The following is a 23,178-nucleotide window of genomic DNA, read 5'->3' on the forward strand; positions in this document are numbered from 1 at the left end:
TTGCAGAGTGTTTGATGTGGGATTGGGGAAGGATAGCTGCTAGAGGCCCCCTGCTCCTCTTCCTTCAGCTCTGTGGGTTTGGTTAATACTTGCAGGTTTTGAAGTGAAGGATCATGCTCAGAAGCAAGAGGCCAGCAGCCTGCCAGCACCCCCTCAGATGCCTCTGCCAGAGATTCCTCAGCCCTGGCTGGTGAGTGATACTTTTGCACTGGTCCCTGGATCCCTGGGGGTCTGGTTGCCCTTAAGCCCCAGGGCATGTGGTGGTGGAAGCCCAGATCCGAGGCCTTGCTTTGCTCGAGGCATGCCTGTTTGTTTCTAGGCCCAGTGCTGCTGTGCAGCTGTGGGGAGTCCCTTCAGTATAGCCATCCCAGAGGACAGTGGTGTTTCTTTGCAGATTGCTGAAGCTACAAGTTCTTGGGAATCTGTTCTTAAAGCAAATTAAGAAAACAAAACAAACAAAAAACCCCAGAAAAACGAGGATTTGGCAGGCAAAACACACCAGCAGAGCCTAAAGACTTGACCTTCTTTCTGGGTTAACCCTGAATGCCTTAGCCTGGAACTTGAGTATTCATCGCTAAGCATCTTCTGAGATATAGTGTTCAATATTTTTTTAAGAGGGAAAAATAAGAGCACTCTCTAGAATGTGTATTTTGTGTGGTTTTACATATTTGAAATCTGTTTGGTCCCTTTCTTCGCTCCTTGGCCTTTCCCCACCTGGGGAGACTCACATACGCAGGTTTTTCTGTCCTTCACCATTTTCTGCATTTCATGGTTCTCTCACTTGCTTAGTCAGGACAGTTAGACTTTCAAAGTCAGGGCAAAATTGGTCACTCATCAATCCGCTTTCTGTATATGCTCTTGGGAGGACTCACCCAGTGCTCTCCCTGTCAGGGTGTGCGCCAGGGAAAGGCAGGACCGTGTCCCACACACCTCTGTCTCTGCCTGGCCTGCAGTGGGCCAGTCTGGGGGTGCCCACCGGTCACCTTCGCAGTACTTACTGGGTTCCGACGTGGCTCCCACGTCACCTGTGTCCCATTCTGTGTCCCCCATCTACAGGGTGCCTCCTAGGCCCACGGGGTGCCAAAGCCCCCCAGCAGCCACACCCCTCCCAGGCTGTGCTGTTTTCTGTGCACACATGCCCAGGTCGTTTATAAGTTAAGCATAGTCAACACCAATAACTGGTGATGAAGTGGAGTAGTCACGACACTGTGCTGTGACAAAAGTTAATTAAAAGTTATGACTTGTTTAATTCTGGAGCTTCTCACAATAGTTTTGGACCAAGAATGACTGTAAGTAGCTGAAGCTGCAGTAAGTTAGGCCACAGATGAGGGCCGCCTTGCCTCCTTGGTCTTCATAGCCAGCCTTCACAGAGCCCTGAAGCACTCTTCGTGTGGAGGATGTGTGCCATCGCCCAGGAGAGGAGGTGGAGGTGCAGTGATGATGGCCTACTGAAGGCCATATTCCTAGGAAAAGCAGAGTCACGGCCTCGTCTTGTGAGTCCAGACCCAGCCCTCTCAGCGGTGCTCTCCTGGGGTCAGCTGTAGGCCTGGCAGCCACTCAGTCCTGGACAAGCCACTGCTGTTTAGGACAACACTTTTGAAGTCATAGCACCCCTGGGTATCTTGTAAAAGTGCAGATTCCTGCTGAGTGCCATGGTGCTTGGGAGACTGAGGCTGGAGGGTCATAAGTTGAAGGCCAACCTCAGCAACTTTAAAAAATTAAAGGGCCGGGGGTGAGGCTCAGTGGTAGAGTGCTTACCTAGTATGCACGAGGCCCTGGATTTGATCCCATCAGCACACAAAAAAAGAAGATGATGAAGTTACAGGTCACTTAACAGTAGGGCTACAATATGAGAAATGTGTCGTTAGGGGATTTTGTCATTGTGTCACCATGGTGGAGTGACACAAGCCTAGGCAATATAGCCCTGGGTGCACCCGACACACCCTGGCTTTGGCTGCCGAATGGCTGTGGCAGATTGGCCTGGCTGAAGGTAGAGAGAAGCCCTCCTTCTCATAGTTGTTTAGCAGTAGTTGGTTAACAAAATATGTTCTGATAAATTTTGAAGATACTAACATGATTTCAATATTTTAATTTTAAATAAGTAACTTTTGAGTAACAATTTGAGCAACGGGCAGTTTTCCCTGGTGGCTCCTCGTACCTGGGAATCGAGAGTTTTTATTTGACACCCAGGAGAGGCTGTTGCTTGCTGTGAGGAGATTGTATTTGGTGTAGGTCAAGAGCTGCGTTCTTCCAACATGGGGCTACTCCCTGGGTCACGCTGCTTTTCGGCACAGTTGGTGCATGTGTTCATGTCGTTAGTAACCCCCAGCTTTATAATGCCATCTGAGTCTAGAACGTGCTGTAGTTCATGTGGTAAGTGTCCCCCAAAGGCCCAAGCATTAAAAGCTTGGGCCCTGGAGTGTGCTTTGGGAAGTGCTGTGAACCTTTAGGACAAGGGCCTCATGGGAGGGCCTTAGGTCCTTGGGGTCATGCCCCCAGAGGGCATTGTGGGACCCCCCTCTCGCTCTCACTTTTGGCCTCCTGCCATGGGGTGAGCAGTGTGCTCCCCACTGCAGGTGTCTGGTGCCCCACCAAAGGCCTAAAGCAACCAGTCTGCCCATCACGCTCTGGAATCTCTAATGCTGCGCTTTAGTCAGCTTCTGAGTTGACAAAAGCCACGTGGAGGAGGAAAAGTGTAGTTGGGCTCATGGTCTCAGAGGTCTCAGTCCATAAATGGCTGGCTCTATTGCTCTGGTCCCAGGGCTGGGCAGCGTGTCCTGGGGGAAGGGCCAGCAGAGGAAAGCTGCTCAGCTCATGATGGAGCAGGAAGCAGAGAGGGGAAGGGCCACCCTTCCAGGACCAACCCCAGGGACCCACTCCCCCATCCAGGCCCACCTACCACCGGTACCACCCAACACTCATTCAGACGAGCCTGGGCTAATGAGGCTGCAGCTAGCACGATCAGTGGCCTCACCTCTGAATACCCTGCATCACATCCAGACCACAAGAGACCTGGGCCTTTGCTCTGTGAGTTCATTATGTGAACTGTGGTGTCACAGTGATAGAAAGCCGACTCGGAGGGCCCCTGGAATTCTGTGAGTGTGGTCTGCTCATTCACGGTGGACATGGGATAGTTTCTGTTTTCAGTTTGTCTTGACAGATCTTTTGAGAGCATCTCAGAGAATTGTCAGCCCTTCTGTGCTAATTTTTGTTTGTTTACATAATAATGAAATAAATAGTTACAGTGATACAATATTAAAGAGTCCACCAGGCTTGTTAGGTCCATTGCTGTCCTGAGGGGCTGTCCCATAGGCGCTTTAGGAGGGCCTGTTGGCTGTGAGTGTTGGCATTTTATGGACCCCAGCAGGGCGTGCTGCAGAGGGCCTGGAGGACATCGGGCAGCCCAGAGAGTCGGTCAGGGGTTGGTTAGGGCAGCTCTGCTACATTTTTTGGAGGGTTTCCAGTGAGTGTGACATTGGGCAGGTAAGTCGCCATCCAGGAAGTGAAGTTTGCCTGGGGGACTGGCTTTTGGCCATGCTCCTTGCTCCTGGCAGACTGACTTTCAGGTGCCATGGTTGGGAGGAGGTGTGCTAGGCAGAGGAGTCCCGTCATGAAGCAGATGTCCTGGAGCACTGCAGACACCTGGACTGCTGGGGAAGGGATGTGTCTGGGTGATGGCAGTCTAGGCAGGCGGGCTACACAGAAAAGTGTGGAATCTGTCACAGAAGCCAAGCAAGCCATTGGAGACTTCTTTTTGGTGTCTGGTTTTTCTGACTATAAATTATCTCCTGGGCCTGGGAACACTGCTGTGTCTGGCGCTCACCCCGGTGGCGTGTATTATATGGGCAGTGCCTTATCGGTGTCCTTGGGTACAAATGCATTGGGAGTTGTGATCATTGGTCACGTCTCTGTCCCCACGGGTGCTGGTGGTGTGTGTGCAGCTGGGCGCTGTCTTGACACTGCTGCGGTTCAGCTCAGCCTCCAGCTGCTGGGGATGGCACGCTCCTTGGGCTTCTGTTTCTCACATGGCATAGCACACAGGGCATGCTGCCTACAGCTCAAGGGCAGGGCGCGTGGGAGGCCGGTTTTGAGACGAGTGATGCTTTTAGAAACAAGGGAATATCTGCGTGTGCCCAGGTGGCCTTTGGAGGAGACCTGCAGGCAGCCTGAGGTGTCCTCTGTGCACGGGAGGCTTCTGCACTGTAAGCATGTCTGTGGAGGGCTTCTGAGAGGGCAAGCGCGTGTGTTGTGGGATTGTGGCTTCTCCTGAGGCCACGTTGTGTACCACTCCACTGTGGCCTCTTAGTCTTCACGTGGACTGCGATAGGCTAAATGGGTAAAGTGTGATAAAACCCTTTCTGGAAGAGCTGTGTTTGCCAAAAGATTTTTTTGACTGACTCTGAGAATTGTGTGGCTCAAACTGATGTCCCTCCTACACCCTCAGTGCTGAGAGCTCGTGGGGAAAGCGAGCAGTTCCCTGCAGATGGCTCGCTGTGCTGATGGCCGCACCACCAGAGCTCAGCAGCCCTTACACTAGGGCTCCTTTCTGCCTTGCTTCCTTGCCTTCCAAATAGCACTAGTCTAAAAGCAGGGACACCTTCCACCCTCCTGATGGAGGAGGGGAGAGCGGGCAGGCTCCTTGGGGCTGTGTGGCCGCACATGTGCTACTGGACCAGGCTTCCTGAAACGCCCGCTTGATAAGTTGGGCAGCGTGCAGAGCGGCAGGTTGCGGGTGTGCAGAGCGGCGGGCACAGTCCAAATCTTCGATATAGTTCAGAGCCAGGGCTCATGTACCATGGAAGCCTCACTCTGCCAGCAGATACCGTGGAGTTTGTTTTTATAGAGCGGACATAGCATGAGTTTGACATCTTAACAAGTTTTTTTTCTTATAGTTTTAGTTGCTGATGGACCTTTATTTTGTTTATTTATGTGTGGTGCTGAGAATCGAACCCAGTGCCTCACACATGCCAGGCAAGTGCTTTATGCTTTACCACTGAGCCACCGCCCAGCCCTCATAACAAATTTTGAGTTCCCAGCTCATGGCATTAAGCACACTCACACTGCTGTGCCACCGTCACCACTGTCCAGCTCCAGAGCTCTGACTCCCCAAATGAAATCAGTCCCCATGAGGCACCAGGTCCATCCCCTCACGCCATTCCACTTCCCATGAAACAACGGAGTCCGGTGCCTCCCCGTGGCTGCCCTTCACTCTTGCTGTACCCCATGCTTCACAGCACCTTCGCTATCTGTTGACAGATGAGGTGGAGTCCCTTTGAGATGATGTGACACAACCAGCACTGGGAGTTGCAGCACTGACTGATGCCTGGGACTTAAAGCAGGAGCAACCCTTGTTTGCCCTTGGAGCCAGATGTGGGCCTTTCAGGGATGGGAGCCATCTCATTCCCTTTCCGTCATCTTTTCAGAACCTCCGGGTCTCACCCCACCTGCAATCCTAGCAGCACTTTATCTCAGAGTCTCTCCGCCGGAGTCCCACACGCAGTCTATTCCCGCTGGCCCTCTGCCTTTCCTCTGAGTGCCTACCTACTGGTGGAAGAGGAAGGGGAGGGAACATGCCACCTGGGCCCGTCACTCCTTGTCATGCATAAACAGAACTAGAGTAAACATGGAGGAATGCCTTCCCAGCATGCACCCAAGTGCCGTGTGGAGTGCAGATCAGTGATCAGATTGGAATGGGCAGGATCTGCACGGAGACTGTATTTTGCAAAGAAGAGTGTTTGCTCGCTCCTTGGTCTTAGGGCTGAAACCATTTTTGCCGTTTGTTGTCCACTGACAATCACTGTAGCCCAGTCCCATTTCCCTTGCAGCGTGGCGGACCCAAGGTGTGGGGAGCTGGGTTTGGCATGGCTGCCTTGGGGTGCTGCTGGTGTGTGATGGGTTTTATTTGAACCCTAGTTCTTTTTTATTTCAGATTATATAATTTTGGCCATTACTTTTGGTAGATTTTATTTACTGTAACCAGAAAAACAATTTGATTACCGTCACTATAATATATAGAATTAAAGTCCTCTGATCCCTTTTGGAAACCTGCCTTCCCCCTTTGGGACCTTTCAGAGTCACGTTGATCATGACTGCAGTGGACTCTACCTTACTGGAAGGTCTCTGAAGGAATCAGTTCCCCTGGATGCAGTGGCCTGCGCAGGTTGGCACCTCTTTGCAGTTCTCCCCATTTGACCTTGACAAGCTCAAGTGTCAGAACCCTGCAAGGGGTCCCAGGGGAAACGGCGTACAGCAGTGGAGGAGAGGGTGCTTCTGTGGGAGTAATTTGAAGGGTATTATTTCATAGTGAAAATAGTTTGATATTTTAAATGAATTTAAAGGTAACATATGGTGTGTTGGAAACCAAGCTGTCCAGACACACATAGCAAAGAGCCACTGCTGGTTAACATTTTTGGTGAGTGGCCTTCTGTCTTTGTACTACATGAGCAGAAACACACAAGGGAAGGGCCGAGAAGAGTCGTGTTTTTGTTCTGCAGTGTCCGAGAAGTGTTCAGGTGAACGCTGTGGGCTGCCTGGCCCCTGCACGCCTGCGGTGAGCGAGGCCACCCAGCTCGGTGCTCTCCTTTGGGTGCACGTTTAGATTGCTCTTGGATCTTGACAAAAACTTTTATTGGACTTTCTTACAACTTTTTGCCTCACATGACCAATATGTTTTTAGAGGTGGAATTATTGGGTCTAGAGGATGTCTCTTAAAAGGCCATGCCAACGTATGGCACTATGTTAGCACAAAGGGCCGGGGCTGGATGCAGACTTCACTGTCGCCCAGCTCTCTATTCAGGAATGGAGTTTCATTCAGGAACAGGGTGACGCATCTCTGAGGGACCCACTTTTCCTGGAGGTAAGTGTGGACTTACGTACGTTATACTGAGAGGTGATTTAGTGAGCGGTCACTCAGGAATTTGGGTTTTGGGGGTTGGGGGTCTGTGGCCAGCATCTGGAGAGGATTTGTCTCGGAAGAGATGAGTGCCTCCCAGAGCCTGTTACTCCAGGTCAGGTGGAACACCTTCTCCCCACTTGTGGCCAGCACCTGGGGAAGACTGTCTTGGAAGGGATGAAAACGATCCCTGTGGGGCTTTCTTTTTCACTCCGTTTCCCAGGCCACACTATTTTGGGGCTTTCCATTTTCCATATCTAACAGTATCTGTGTGGGAATCCCCTTCATTAAGAGAGTCCGGGCCTTCCTCACCTTGGCCTTGCAGCTCTGAGGAAGAGTCGGACCTTTGTAGGTAAGAGGCCTGTTTGTCTCAGCACCCATGATGCAGCCCCTGCCTGAGGGGTACTGAGGGACCTGAGGCTCTCACCATCCTCCAGGAAGTTGGAGCACCCTGCCTTCACAGACAAAAGACGCTCCCTGACTGAAGTCCTACAGCACGCTGGATCTCACTCTGGCCTGGCCTCCCACCCTGGCCTTAACCCTGATGCCCAGTGGCCTGTGCAGGAGGATGTGAAGGCCCTGGGTTTGGGCAGGGTGGGAGGAGGAGGATGGCTGGGACACAGCTTCTGATAGAGCGCTAGGGGTCGGCGCTGTTCAGTCTGGGAACAAGGACGGGTGAAAGGGAGCAGCTATCTTCAAGGGTCTGAAGGAGCGGGGTCCATGGTCTGGTGTGGGCGCTCCTCCTTCAGCTGGCGATGGGGACATGCAGCAGCTGCTCAGTCATTCACAGACGACTTCTGGACTCAAGTCCAGAGGAAAGTGATGGACTTGCGTTGTAGAGAGTTTACATAAGAATAAAAAACGGAAACTGTGTTTTCACTGGAACATGTGCTACTTGGAAATTCACTTGGTAGATCTTCAGTTTGGGGTACTGTGCGGTTCTGTGCTCCATGACATGCTCCTTCCCCATTTATTTGGAGAATGCGGATGGTGTGGAATAGTGTCGCACCACTGAGGGCGGAGGTGTGGGGGTGGTCTTGAGCGCACACAGTGGTGTCTGCAGACCCCGCTCAGTCAGTACTCGGGCAGCTCTGAGCAGGATGTGTTGGTTCTGGGCCTCCGAGTATGCATCTGTGCCATGTCACGACACAGGGCCTGCAGGCTCCTGTCTGGATTGGCCAGTGTAGCCTGTGAGCAGAGCTCAGGGCTCCCATCTCCTGCCCTCCACCTCTTCTCTCGGCGGAAGGACCTTGGGGCTCCTGGCGATATCCAGAGGAGGAAGTAGTGCGTGGACTAGAGTCATCGCAAAGTCCAGGAAGAGAAGGGGGACGTGAGACCTGGGTGGTGCTGAGGGTGAAACTCCCAACTCCTGTATGCAAAAATGACAGCCTCCAGGCCAGAGGGGGCCTCAACACCATGGTCAGGACCCTGTCGTGAAGGGGCGGGCTCAGGTCAGCACAGGCACTTACCAGAACACAGTCTCCAGTTTCTCTGGGTGGCTCCAAGGTAGTTGGCGCCCTGGGTTTCAGGAGTGCCATGAGGTGTGGACAGCCCTTCCTGGTCCAGCTATGTGGTTCTGGCGCCTCTGCTCCAGGAGCTCGCCTAAGTGACCTGGCCATGAGGAGAGCTCAGCTCGAGGGGGGATGGTGGGAACCGCCAGGATAGAGGGGGTGCACACCCTGTCTCAGCTGGGGAGGTGCCAGAAGGGCAGGTGTGGGGCAGCCCTGCTGGATTTGGGGGAAGGGGCTTCAATGCCTGGGATGCGGAATGTGCAGATGACCCTCAGGCAGGATGGTGCTGTGCCTGTGTGGAACTCTGGCCTGTTGAGGCCTGAGTGGCACATGCAGGGTACGCCTGGAAGTTGGATGTGAACAGGAGCGTGGTGGGAGTCTATCAGGAGCTGACCTTCCGGGCCTCTTTGTAGGATGACTCTTTTTTGGCATAAACTGTGATAGTAGGAGCAAATGTGACTCCATTTTGTTTTATGACTTCATCCTGTAAAACAACCAAGCCAAGTAGAAGAGTCATGACTGGCGCAAGATGTTCTTTTCCTTTTGCTATAGAAACCTTTAAGAACATGGAACTACCTAATGGGGTATTGTTTCTGTAACTAAGGTATCGGGGCTCTGTTTCTGTAACTGGGGTGACTGGGCTAACTGTGATTGGTTAGGCTTCCCTCCGCTTGACTGCACTGTCCTGTTTCTGTAACCTGGCTTGCTTGCATTGGCTAGACCCCCGAACATCCCTTTTGTGGTTTTCAGGCTTATAAGGAGTGCCCTTGCAATTGTTCGGGGCTGATCAGGGGGACACCTTTATGTTCTGGTCAGCCACCACCGGTGTGCTTCAATAAAGGCTTGATTCGATTATACCTGAGTGGTCTGGAAGTCAGTTTATGAAACCCTCGGATGAAGCTTTAACTATAATAAAACTTGGTAAAGGAAAGCAGGAAATGCTAGCCCACACCTGCTAATGTGCCATTTCCTTCCAGTGGTCATGCTAATGTGAGCACGGTGTTCCTTTTCCCCTCAGCCTCCTGACAGCGGGCCTCCACCTTTGCCGACATCCTCTCTCCCGGAAGGTTACTATGAGGAGGCCGTGCCGTTGAGTCCTGGGAAAGCTCCGGAATACATCACATCAAGTGAGTGGGCCAGTGGTTTGCAGGATTGTTGCAGAGCCCAGGGGCCTTGCTGGGCATGCAGGGGGACTGGGGACTATAACATGGTAAGTGTTGGCCAAGGGAATCTGGAACCTAAGGACAGAGGGCTTTGGAAAGGCCAAGGTGCCTGCCAGCGCCTTCATCTGACCACCACCTTCCTGGTGACTCAGAGTCAGCGGAGCCTCCAGCCGGGAGATAGGCAGCGATGAAGTGCGTCCCTCTGTGGGAAGGGAAGCGGCCCCTTGTGGGGCACTTCCACGCTGCGACCCGCCCTGTTCCTAGGTGGGGCATGATGTCCCTCCCACGCTGAGCATTGGCTTGAGTCAGGGGCATAGAACGAAGACCCCCGGGTGGCAGACTTCTCTTTACTTGTTTGTTCCTTCTGGGGGCATGCAGGTTTTACTGGGGATTTTTTGACAAAGTCATAGTTCTCCTGGCCCAGTAGGGGCCTGCTGAGGACCCACGGGAGCACACCTTTGTCAGCACCCAGCTTTGCAATACAGACAGTAACATGCTAGTGCTGAAAACTCTTCTCTCACTATTTCTGGAACTTCTTTTTGAATTATTGATGTTATTTCTCCTCTCAGTCTGTCAGGCAGAGTGCTGTTGTCTCAAGAAGTCGAATGTGTGAGCGTATGTCCTTGGGGAAGGCCCTTGCTTTTTTATGAAAGACGGGTCTGTGAGGAGTGAGTGTGCTCACTGACTTCACACACAGCTCTCCAGTGCACGGTCCTTCCTGAAGCCGTCTCCCCGTGCTGTGCTCCTCAGGAGACGAGCCCTCAGCCAGAGTGGACGTGGCGTTACCTGAAGTCTCTGCTCCACAGAGACATTGTGTTTGGAGTCTTTCCCTTCCTTGGCAGCATGTGGCTACCTCAGCAAAGCAGAACCCAACCTGATGTTGGAAGGTGACACCAAATTCCCTGGGGTCCTGCCTCTGAACCCCTGCTGCTGTCTAGCCCCACTTGAACACATGCTCCAATTGGGAAATGTAAGTTGGCTACGAGGCCCAGTGAAGTTGAAAGTCTGAAGATTGAGAAATCTAGTATGTTGAAAGGTCCCCCTTTTCCTCTTCAGCCTGTGCACCTCCTCCCCCTGAAAATGTAGACTGACGGTTGGTTCCTCCTGAGGTCACTGGAGACCAAGGCCACAGTGGCCGTGAGGGCAAGGGCTGCCTACAAGAGCAAGTGCCTCCGGGCCAGGCCTCCCCGGGATTGGGTAGCTGGTGCCTGTCTCCCAGGGTTCCTTCCCTTCTGCCAGAACCCTTGCAGGTTTCTCTCCTGGCCAGAGCTAGCCTGGACCGTCAGGGCAGTCAAGAAGAGACATGACCCCTGTACTCAGTACAGACCTGCTATGCTCTTATGTTTGGCTGCAGATTCAGATTTCATTTTCATTTTTAGTTTTCTATTTCCCCTCTCCTCTTGCCCTCGTCCCTCTCTCTTGTCAAGGAGCACAGTTTAGAATGTCATTCCTGATTTCAAGAGGTACGGGCACATGTGCACCCAGTTCATTGATACAGCTCGTGTTTGGGGATCATCTTGGCCTTATAGGCCTGCCATGAGCCATAGTGTGACAGGTGCAGTACACCTACCCTTGGGTGTTCAGGGTCACGTGGGGCTTTCCTGTGTCCTTCATCTGATCCTCAGAGTAGCTGCGAGAACGACAAGATGATCTCAAGTACATTGAGTCTCCAGGAAGCTGAGCGAGTTAGAGTATTCCTAACTATAGCCCATATGCCACGTATCCCTGACTGTGGGCCATGCATATACCATATGTATGTAGACCAACTATATGCCATACATTTCTAACTGTAGCCAGGCTGGCTTTGCCGGACTGGGCATCTCAGAGCCTGAGCAGGTCACCTCTTCATTCAGAGCCTCCAAGCCCACCCAGGGGTGAAAGCCACAGTCTTCATGTGGCTCCCGTGGTCTGCAGCTGCCACCCACCCCACCTAGCACCGCTTCTGCCCCCAGCGGTGCCCCTGCGCTGTTTTTCTGCCTCAGTCTGGCCCTCTGCAGGGCTGTGTGTAGAGCAGGCAGATGGTACGGGGAGACCCTTTGTGGCGTCCAGTGCGGTCATTGTTACCACGAGCTGTTGCTGAAGCCTGGGAGAGCAGCTCCAGACACCAGCGTGTTTCTGATGGCCTCTGTCTGGACACATCCCGTTCTCTGGAGCCCACTGTTTACTGTCTGTTTCTTCCCCACTAGAATTTAGGACCAACGCAGGTGAAGAGCCTCCTGTGTGTTGGGTCGGCATGTGAGTACTCACACACTTGCCGATGGCAGCTCTGGGAGCTCCTGGGCGTCGTCCTCTTGGTTTTCCAGGCTGAACTTCTATTTCATTTTTTTAATATTTATTTTTTAGTTGGATACAATACCTTTATTTTATTTATTTTTATGTGGCGCTGAGGATCGAACCCAGGGCCTCACATGTGCTAGATGCACGCTCTACCACTGAGCCCCAGCCCTAGCCCTTGCATTCTGTCTTTTATGTGTGTGTGAAATGCCTCCTGCTGTGCTCAGAACTCCTGAAATGAAGAGAAGCACAGCCCTATCAGTTAGCTTCCCGTCGCTGTGATGGGGTTCCTGAGGCAGCTGACAGAGAGAGGACGGGGCTGTTTGGGCTTACAGTCTGGAGGCTCCAGTTCCACTGCAAGTGGCCCTACTGCTTTGGCCTGTGGCAAGGGCGGCACATCATGGCGGGCATGCATGGGCATGGCTGGGACACAGACCTGAGAGAGGTAGGGTCGCCCAGCTCCCCTCCAGGTCACACGACCTAAAGCTCTCCCATCAGGCCCCACCTGACATGCCACCCTGGGGACCGACCTTGAATACATGGGCCTTGGGGGACACTCATCAGAACACAGCCACGTGCTACTGCTTGGGAGCCGTCCTCTGCCTTCTCTTCATAAAGCACGGCCAGGAACCAAGAGAGGCCTGGTGGCTCTCTCCTCTCAGCTATCAAAGCCAGAGTGTCATGGTGAGCTGCCCCTGTCCTGCTTCCTTGGGGGGGGGACACAGAGGAGAGGATGCTGGTACTTGCTCCACACTTGCCCCTTGTCTGTAGTTTGTGCGGCTCTGATGGAGGGTTGAGGGTGAGTGCTTGGGTGATCCCAGTGAGGGAGCGATGGCCGTGGACAGCCATGGTGCCAAGCTACTGCAGCAGGCAGGTTCCTGGTCTCTGATGGCCGGGTGTGCCTCATGTGCACATTGCCATGGCTTTCCTGATACTTCTTCTGGGTTGAGTATTTTATCTTCAAAGAGAACAGCTTATTGGAGCATCCCTTATGAAGGGTAGACATCCATATCGACTGTCAGGGCTCTCCCACGTGGCCTCCAAATGTGGCCCTTCCTGCCACGTTTCTGTGAGTATCTGAGCCCTGCGTGACCATAACAGAGGGCATCAGTGATTTTTTCCCCAGTCAGATCGTCCTTAACTGGTCACAGAGTGTCCCTGACCTGGCTGTGTGGTATAGAGCCCCAGCCAACCACAGCTGGCTCCTGGGATCCAAGCCACTGTCTGAGTGCTGGACACCAGCAGCCCTGGGTGAGAAGGGCCAACTTTCTCGCCACTGGGCAATGGCTGGGATGTCCGCTGGAACCGGCCCTCCCTGAGGCTCTGTTACTGCTTCTCTCTTTGTTTCCTGCTGGCTTGGCTGAGTTTTTCTAGAAATGACTCAGTTCTTCTCTCAGAAGCAGGACAGTGAACTTACTGTCTTTCTCTGTCAGCCTCAGCGCATTCCCAGAGATGAGGCAGGCTCCTGGGGATATGGTTTACCTTTTACTTCAAAACCGGGAGGTCTGCTTCCTGTTTCAGCTGCCACCCTTTAGGGGTGTGGCTTGGGACAGATTAGTTACCTTTGGGTGTCCTTTTTCTTTTTCTCCAAGTGAGACCCAACTGGCCTCACCTCCTGCAGCTGAGAGCACCAGGGAGGGCCTTTGTAATCTAGAACAGGCCCTGTCCCTTCCCCGCTCTGCCTCAGCTTCTTCATGTCAGCATGAACACAAGAAAATGCTGCACATGGTCCCGAGGGAACGCGTCATGGTTGTCCCTCGTGTGGCGAAATTGTTCACTAGTTCTTTTTTTTTTCCTTTCCGTATTCACACTTCACTAGCTCTTCTCTTCATTTGTTCAGTAAGTATTTATTGAATACGATGGTCCAGGAAAATAAGCTGAGATCTGAGGGATTCTTGGTCTTCCAAACTAAACATGATGGCGTCCACGGCTGTCCTGATCTGGCTGGACCACAGCAGGGCACGGGAGCTCTGCCTGCCCCCGACCCATCCTCGGTTTCATGCCCTGTCACTTCTCTTCACTGATGGGTATTTAAAAAATACAATGTATTTATCAAAAAGACATAAGATTTGAATATATCGCCAGTGATTCCCACAAGGTGAACAGTTGCCCAGGTCAGGGTGGAATCCGCCATCCCGAAGCCTGCCCACCGTGGTCTCTTCCGGTGGTGGCACAGGAGCACAGGCCTCTTGCTGCCCTGGAGGCTGCTGAGAGTGGCTTGGCCCATGCCCTCTTCTCAGGCTCGCTCGAGACCTCCTCCTTCGGCTTCCGTCCTGTTGGCCCCCTCTCGTCCAGGGTCTGGATGAGAAGCTCTCTCTTCCTGGGTCCTGCACTCGTGGTTCTCAGTCCCTGCCTGTGATAATGTGGGTCACGCTAGGTCGTCAGCGTCTGCCCCCTGCAGCCTGCCAGGCGTTCTGGCGGTGATCTGCAGCAGTGGTGGGCACAGAGCAGCCGACAGCCAACAGCTGCTGAGACTCGGAGTGTGGCGGGCCTAGGGGAGCTGACTTTACCTAAGATGCAGGGTTGGTGGTCCCTGTGCTGCCGTGTGACAGGGGCCGATGGCAGGCCCTGTGTTGGTGGTCCCTGTGCTGCCGTGTGACAGGGGCCAATGGCAGGCCCTGTGGTGGCAGGGGTGGAGAGTTCTCAATCCTCCCTGCTGCCTGTTTGAGGATTGACAGGAAGCAGCGCCCAAGGGCCGCCACTCTGCCGTTCTCCGTCTTCCACATGATTACCAAGCCCTTGGCCTGTTTCCTCAGCGTGTTGCCCACAGGCTCTGTGCATGGACCTGGACAGAATGGCAGGTGCCTCCCCTGGGCCCCGCCCATTCAGGGCTGTTGCCAGGGTTACGCTGTCAGTCTGGTTCTTGCCTCAAATCCTCCTTGGCTTCTTTTCACCACTGAAAGTTCACCTTCGACTGTTCATCTGTTTGTCCCAAGTATTGATTCTTTGCCAGAACACTGAAATGTGAATGTCACCACTGGGTGCATGCGGAGGGTCTGTGGTCGGGAGCTGCCACATAGGAGCTGAGCGCCCCCTAGCTTTGAGCACAGGAATGTGGAGACGCGGCGAGCCAACCTTGGGCTGTCTGAGCTGTGAGCACCTTGAGCGCAGAGCAGACTGGACTGAAGATGCCCTTGTCTGGGCTGTGCACGTTGTGTCCCTTTCGTGGCTCTGCCTTTGATCATCACATAGCACATGAGAGAGGCGTGGCCTTCCTAGATGTCAACCAACCTGCTGACAGCAGGCATCAGGAAGCTATAGAGTCACCCCTGAAACCTGACCCCTTGCCTCCTTTGGATTGCTTCTCCCCAATCAAACCTGGTTCCAGGCTGCTCTTCTTCTTTCCTGCCTGCCTTGCCTCCTTGGGGGAGCTGGGTCAGAGGAGCCATCACAGGACCCAAAGAAAAAGGCATTTCTCTGTCAGTGTCACTATTTCGTGCAGCCCAGTTCTCCTGGAGTGGCCCTGACTGGCTTCGTCAGGGGCGTGACAGCCTGTGTTACGTCGTGTGGCCCACGGCACTGCCACTGCTCCTCCTCATCTATCAGTCCTGCTGCGTCAGGCATCCTTCTTCAATTATGTTGGAACAGTGAATGTGTCCCTGGTGATCCCAGGGTTAGGGTTCATCAGAAGTGAATCGGCATTGCCTTGAGCCGCTGACCACCCAGCATGGCTGCGTGAGGATGCATGGAACTGGGAGCGTTTGGCCCAGTGTGCGTGGAACAAAATGCCATCTACTGGGCTGCAGGGGCTCTTAGACCACAGACTTTACTTCCCCAGCTCTGGAGGCTGGAATTGCTAAGATTGGGGTGCTAGCCTGGTGGATTCTTGCGAGGGACTCTGCCTGGCTTGTGGGTGCTGCCTTCTTTTTTTAATTTATTTTTTAGTTTTAGGTGGACACAATATCTTTATTTTACATTTATGTGGTGCTGAGGATCAAACCCAGTACTTTGTGCATGCTAGGCGAAGGTTCTACCACTGAGCCACAACCCCAGCCTGGGTGCTGCCTTCTTACGCCTTTACACGAGGGCGTGGTGCGGAGGCACTGGGATCTCTCTCCTCCTCTTGGGAGGCCAGTGCTGTTGGAGTAGGATCCTGCCCTATGACCTCATTTAACATTAATTGTACCTAAAAGTTCTGTCTCTAAATTCAGTGACGTGGGAATTAAAACGTCAGCACCTGGATGCTGGGGGTTACAGGCTGGTGCCTGGCTCTCGGCTTTGGTACTTGGGGAGGGCCTGCAGGAGGAGGTGTCTGTAAGTAAAGTGCTGAAGGTGTGCACCCTCACCCAGGTCAAGGCCCGAGGGTGCATGGAAGCACAGCAGGCTGCGCCTGTGCAGAGGTCTCAGGTAAGGGACAGCATGATGTCTTTGAGAAACTCAAAACAACCTGGTCTGTGTTAGTGTGTTTCAGAATGAGGGGACTCCATTGGAAGGGTGGGGGAAATTCCTGTGCAGTTCCAAGGGTGACTCCGGGGAGAGGAGGCCTTTAGTTGGTCCCTGAAGTCCAGAAGGGTCTGTGCATGAGAGGAGGCCAGTGGCAAGAAGGTGGTGTAGACGGAGGCTTTACCAACCAGGAGTGGGCTCGGGAGCCAAGGCCCTGTGAGCCAGAGTGCAGGGGAGGCTGATCTCGCCAGGCAGCTCCGGGCCCCGGTAACGGTGGACAGGTGGTTTGAGAGAGAGAAGTTGGACACTTCAGTTTGAAACCTTGGGTTGAGCGTCTCTCCTGGACTCTGGAGAGTTATCTTTTTTCTTCAGAGGCAAAAGCTCTTTTCTCATGAATTCCCTGGCTATTAGAAGTAACAGGATGTGCTCTGAGCCCGAGGAGAGAGCACTCCAGGGTCGGGTTCCCTCACTGTGCTCCTCTGTCTCTGCAGATTATGACTCGGATGCGATGAGCAGCTCCTACGAGTCCTATGATGAAGAGGAGGAGGAGGGCAAGGGGAAGAAGACCCGGCACCAGTGGCCCTCAGAGGAGGCGTCCATGGACCTGGTGAAGGATGCCAAGATCTGTGCCTTCCTGCTGCGCAAGAAGCGCTTCGGCCAGTGGACCAAGTTGCTCTGTGTCATCAAGGACGCCAAGCTGCTGGTGAGGTGCTCCAGTCAGCCGCCCTTCGAGCCAGAGGGCACAGAGGCCCAGGGCATTGTGACACCAGCCGTGGGAGGGAGGCGCTCCCCGGGAGCCCTGGGCCAGCACCCGCCAGGAGGAGCCGGGGAGCTAGCCCCAGTTACCGTCCCCAGGGCTGCCCCTCCTGTCATTGGGCTGTGCCTGCGGTTTGTGTCAGTGGAAAGGCACAGTTACAAACTTGCCAGGGATTGCAAGATGGGTTTTCTCATTTGTAGTGAGTCAGTGGATTCCTCAAAGCCAGGTCATTGCAGTGGGGTGGGGAGGCCGTTCAAGGCTTGGGGGGGTGTGCAGAAAAGGAAATTCTTCTGGAAAGCTTAGGGCCAAGTTTTTTTTTTTTTTTTTTTTTTTTTTAAACCGGAGCAGCAGACTCAGGGTGGGAAGCACAGCCCCCATGCCTGGGTGTTCTCCCTGGGGGCTCTGTGAGGAAGTGGGGCCCCCAGCCTGCCTGGGGTGTTTCCTCTACCCCTCCCTGCTCATGGCTCCTCCCTCTCTCCTTCCCTCCCCTCTCCCTCCCTGTAGAATCCAAGGTTGCTTATCAGAGTTAAGAACTATAGGGTATGTTTTTACCTTTGGTTTTTTTTTAAAATTAAACTTGGGGAAAATTACCACTCAGAGGTGTGTCATTAAAACAGAAAACCTGGAAATTTTTGTTTCATGTTTAATGGAACAGAAGATCCTTTTTTTTTTTAAACCCAATTTTATCTGTGAATTGTGAGAGTCTTAGATTCCTAGGTCTATGTTTATTTTTGTTTATTTTTTAAACACTGAGAGTACATATTTTTCCACATGTGTGGCCTGAATTTCTCCCAAATTTAGACGTGCCCAAAATGCCGCCCTTGGGAATTCCAGAGCACGGAAGAAGCAGGAATAGCACGGCCCTGCTTATGCTCCGGGCTGCAGGCTGTGAGTGTCACACGGACACAGTCAGCGCTCATCCCACAGGGGAGTGTGGGCACGGTGCAGAGCCTCGTGGCCACTTGTGGGTTAGCAGTTTAGGGCCCTGGTCCCCTCCATCACCTCTCCACTATCCTCCTCCTCCTCTCCTTTCTCTGCCATTTGGTCTCCTGCAAGTTTCCCTCTCCATGCCAGGATAATACTTGCAGTACTAGAGCTTAGTTATAAATGTTAAAGAAGAAATTAATGGAGAACCAGCATGGTCTTTGATAAAATGCAAGATCAGAATTAGTTATTTTTATTAGGAAACTTTTTCCATTCGGAAATAACCTATGATCCAGCTACTTGGATGACCTAATGACATTAAAAAGCTACAAGGATAGAAGCAAGTGACTTCCAAACTTCACCCGTGCTGAAGGCTGTAAACAGAAATGAGCGCCTCCCTGCACCCTCGCCGTCCTCCCACACACATACCATTAACACTCTGTTGAATCTTCCTCTGGAACAGTTAGGTCTTCTGCCCAGGTGGCTCTGGGGTAGCACTGTGATGCGCCCAGTCCCCCTTCAGAACTGAACACTTGTTTCCTGGCCTGCTGGGAGGGTCACTGAGCCCTCTTAGAAGGGGTCCTCTAGCCCGAGATCAAGCTTCCTCCCTGGGATCTGTGCGCAGGGCCCTGTGCAGACTAGCCCTGGGGCAGCTGCAGCAGGGCCTTGCAGTTCCCGCCTCCCTCGGGTCCCTGAGGCCTCGTATTTGAACTGCATGGCCTCCCTGCCAGGTCCTGCTCCACCCTTGGCCCCAGCCAAGTTGCTCTTAGGGGCCACCTTGGTAGTGTCCTGTTCCAGAGGCAGTCTCCCTGGGCCACTCTGCCAGTCACTAGGCTGCCTTTGTCATGTTGCTGATGACTTACTCACTGCGAGGCATTAGCTTACAGAAAAATGCAAACTGTAAACCCCTCATTCCTCCACAGGCTGTTACTTTCCTTTCCCATCTTTTTTTTACATTTATTCAAGTGCAAAATTCTGCTAAATGGCACTCACAGCAGCCTGAGGTGGGCTGTTCTGGAGAGTTTCCTTTTCCCATCTTAGGCAGGCTGCCATCAGTTGGAAGTTTTTAAAGTGGATCTCTCCTTACCCCAGAGTCGTGGGTTTAAGACTGTGAACCAGGGAAGGACTCTAGAAACTGCTCTGAAAGTTGGTGCCTGTTCCTTGATTCCTCACCAGCAATGCTGTGTCCCCATTAAGAGTGCAGGCCCTGCCCTTCTCCCTGTGGGCTGGAGTCCTGTCTGCACTCTTCAGTTGTCCTGTTTGGGCAAGTCACTTACCCAGTGGAGCCTCAGTTTCCTAATCTGCAGCACAGACAGCTGTGAGACATGTATGAAGTGGCTCTTGTAATGTGAGCACCCAGTGCCTGGTAGCAGGCGGAGTGCTGCTGATAGTGTGGGCTTTAACAATAACGCCAACAGTGAACATGCCTTACCACATGGACATGGGATCAGATTTCATATTAACAGAGCTAGGACCCAGATATCTGGCCTCTGGGGCTGTGTATCCCCATTAAGAGTAATGCTTGGGCTCTAAGTGCTACAGTTAAACAGAGAGGGCAGGCAGGTGCTGCGGCAGAGTTGGTTCTGTTACAGATGGAGAGTAAGCAAGAGCGACGGGAACCTGTCTCGGTTGTGAGGGACTCAGTGGATCTCGTGAACTTTGTGATGTAGGTGGAGCAGCCTGCATTTTGGCTGCTCTCACACACTAGAGGGGCGAACTCAAGGCATAGCTGTCCACCGGGCACCCATGTTGATACCTTTACTAAAGTGACTCGCCTGCCTTTCAGAAAGGGAGGGCCATGGTCAAGAAGCATAGGCCACAGGTGTCACGTTATTAGACTGTGGCTCCATTCTAGGGCTTTGCTGTTGCACCAAATCTGGTAGTGCACTTTCCACTTTATTCTTCATGTAAATGTAAGTGTTTTTATATAAGTATATCCACTTAGTTAAGAAAGTCCACTAGAAGATAGGCTCCGTCCCGCTAGGAACATTTTATTTCCTGCTGAAGCGTGTTCTGGATGCTTAGTAAACCTTTGCTGAATTAACAGGCACATGCGCCAGCTGGTGTGAAGTGGTGCATGGGTTTGACACCTGCTGGTCTGCAGCTGCTGAGCGTCTCCACTTTGGGATCAGACCCCCTGAAACTTGCCTGTGCTCGAGGTTTTATTATGCTGGGTTTTATCAGTGTTTCTCTTCAAGCCTCCTTACCATATACATTGGTTTGTTGTGTTGAATGCAGTGCTATAAGAGTTCCAAGGACCAGCAGCCTCAGATGGAACTGCCTCTCCAAGGCTGCAACATCACCTACATCCCGAAAGACAGCAAGAAGAAGAAGCATGAGCTGAAAATCACCCAGCAAGGCACCGACCCCCTTGTCCTTGCAGTCCAGAGCAAGGAGCAAGCTGAGCAGTGGCTGAAGGTGGGTTGCCTGGTGACTCTGTGCCATTCCACTTCCCATCCTCTTCCTAGATCCTCTTTTATTTTGATTAGTTTTTTTTTTCAAGCTAAAAATAGATGAAGCTGAATAGTTGTGTCTTGACAGCTGGGTACGCTATACGATCAGAGTCCCTCTTCATGTGGCTCCCATCTCAAGGAGGCCGTCTGTCCCCATTTGCAGATTGCCCTGGGGAGTTCTCTTTTATTTTTATTTTCTATAGTTTCACTTCATTGTGTCTGGATATGAGTCCCTTTTTGTTTATTCTGCTTGATACATGCTGGGCTTCTTAAATTGGTAGATTGTTTGTCATCTTTTGGGAAAAAATGTTCAGACCTTTCCCAAAAGACAGCTTTACCCCATCCCCACTTCCTTGAGACTGTGTTTGATTTTGTCCCACCATCTCAAGTTTACTTCTTATCCCTTCTTTGTATTCACTGTCCTGTTTTCTTCTTCTTCAGTCTAGCTTGTTTTCCTTGCTATCTTCCAGTTCACTGTTTCTCTCTGACAGTTTCTAATCTGCTGTTAAATTTGTTTTGTTCACTGTGTTTCTAATTTTGAATATGGCAGGCCACTTTAATGAAGTAACGTAGGCTGGGTGGGTTATAAACAACAGAAACCAGCAAGCCAGCGGACAGTGTGTGGTGTCTTCTTTCCCTCAGCATTCCCTCAGCTGCTGGAGCTGGGAGTCCAAGACCAAGGTGCCACAGATTTGGCGTCTGGAGATGGCTGCTCTGCAGTGGAGAGCTGTCTTCTCACTGTGCCTTCACATGGTAGCAAGGGCAAAGGCCGCTCTTGGAGCCTCTTTTATCCGGGCACTGAGGCTATCTATGAGGCACCACCTCCCAGAAGTCCTGTCCCCTATCATTTATATTATTTGCGGGTCAAGAACGCTACAGGTAGAATTGATCTCTCTCTCCCTCCCTCCCTCCCTCCTCCGAGGGAACTTGTGTCTTGAGTCTGGTGATATCTGCGTATGCTTCCAAACCATGCTGTCCCTTGGCATGCCTGAACCATGACCATAAATGACATGGTTGCTCATGTTTCAGACTTTCACATAAGTGGCTTCACACCCCACTGTCCTCCAGGGCTCTTGCCACTCAGAATTTTCTCAGCCATCCTCGTGAGTGGGACCTCTTTGGGCATCTACGTGCCACGAGCTCTGTAGAGCATGTCCTCTGGCTTTATGCCTCAGTTTCCTTAGGATGGGACCCTCACAGGGCATCTCTGGGCATAGGACGTGCCCACCTCTGACATCATGGATTCTGCCAGGTTGCTGTGTCGTTTGTGCAGTTAGTTATTCTTCTGCCAGCCACAGAGAGTCACCTTGGTTTTTTCTGGGTCCCTGCAGGGTTTCTTGGTGCATGTGCAGGAGACGGAAATGCCCCTCCTGGTTCAGGCAGCAGTAGACGAACATGATCGCGATGAGTTTTCCACGTAGCTTTGCGGAATCCTCAAGGATCACACAGGTTCTCGCGGGCATCGCTGTGTGGGTCCCAGGTCCTGTGCTCTTCACAGAGGCCTCCACACTGGCCCAGCACACACCTCTCTTGCCCAGACTTGCCCACTGTGCTACAAGTGGAAGTGATGTCACAGGAATTGTTAAGGAGGAAGAGGGAGAAAATGACTTAAATTCACTCTCGAAGTGTAATAGATAGCTAGAGCATGAAAACATGATATTGTTCCTTGCACCCCGCCAGGTCTCCATGGGACTCTACCCGGCTAACAGGAGGCCCCATGCCACGGGGGCCGTGGGTCAGCCTTGGCTGCTGCTGCCTGCATCGTTCTAGCTCGTGGCCCAGGCTGTAGATGTTTTGAAATAGCTTTAATATAACATTAAAAACCCTTTAACAAAGACACACATGCTTCTGTCAAGCACACGAGCTGGAAGCGGGTGGCCTTGGAGGCCTGGCCTTGCGCTCTTGAGGGATTCCTGCCAGAGTGGTTCTTCCTGTGCCTGCACCGTCCAGCGGCAACAGCTCCTGCCAGACTCAACTGGTGTGCGTGTGTGTGTGAGAGAGAGTGTGCGTGTGTGCGACTGTGTGCATGTGTGTGTGTATGAGTGTGTGCATGACGGTGTGTATGCATGTGTGAATGTGTGTGTGCATATGTGTGTGACTGCGAGTGTGAGTGCGAGTGTGTGTGCATGAAAGTGAGTATGTATATGCGTGTGTGAATGTGTGCGTGTGTGTCCATGTGAATGTGAGTGTGTGAGTGCAAGTGTGGGTGTGCATGAGAGTATGTGAATATATGCGTGAGTGTGTATGAGAGTGCATGTGTGCGTGAGTGTGTGAGTGCAAGTGTGTGCGTGTATGAATGTGTGTGAGTATGTTGTGAGGGTGTGTGTGAGAGTGTGTGCGTGTGTGTGTGTGTGAGCGTGTGTGCAGATGCTGCAAGCAGGAACCGTTGTGCAGAGGTCAAGCAGAAGACAAGAGCCAATCTTCCCAGAAGCAGAGTGGTCAGGTTTCCTTAAAAAATGTGCAGAGATTGTGTTTCTGGAGAAGAGAGTTCAAGTTAAAAGCAAACAAAAATACCGCAAAACATATAACAGTTAGTTTTTGGAGCGTTGTGACTTTGAATTCAGATGCAGTTCTCTCCAGTACGTGTTGAAGTCCTCACAGAATGTGGCTCTCTAAATAGAGCTACGTTGGTGCAGCACACTCATGTGTAGTCCTCCTGAGGTCCAGGGGTACAGAGCCTCTGTTTGTTCTTCTGAACTAACCCTGAAGGTGCCTTTGGCCTTCGATGGAGAGCCAGGGGGCAGGACACTGACACGAGGTGACCTGACTTCTTCCACTGAAGTGACTCCCTGGCCTTCCCACATACCTCCTCTGAGTCCTG

The 23,178-nt window shown here is 52.3% G+C and overlaps 1 protein-coding gene across 1 annotated transcript in view; it reads left to right on the plus strand.

Moving 5' to 3' along the window:
* The window catches only part of AFAP1 (actin filament associated protein 1), a 130,420-nt gene that overhangs the window by 59,895 nt on the left and 47,347 nt on the right, over positions 1-23,178 (plus strand). Inside the window, exons 3-6 of the mRNA XM_081303130.1 lie at positions 96-190; positions 9,422-9,530; positions 16,715-16,926; positions 20,143-20,322. Coding sequence (XP_081159256.1) covers positions 96-190; positions 9,422-9,530; positions 16,715-16,926; positions 20,143-20,322 — 596 coding nt within the window. The remainder of the gene's footprint in view (positions 1-95; positions 191-9,421; positions 9,531-16,714; positions 16,927-20,142; positions 20,323-23,178) is intronic.

Source organism: Spermophilus citellus, assembly GCF_964194105.1.
Source record: "Spermophilus citellus genome assembly, chromosome: 8".
Taxonomy (NCBI): domain Eukaryota; kingdom Metazoa; phylum Chordata; class Mammalia; order Rodentia; family Sciuridae; genus Spermophilus; species Spermophilus citellus.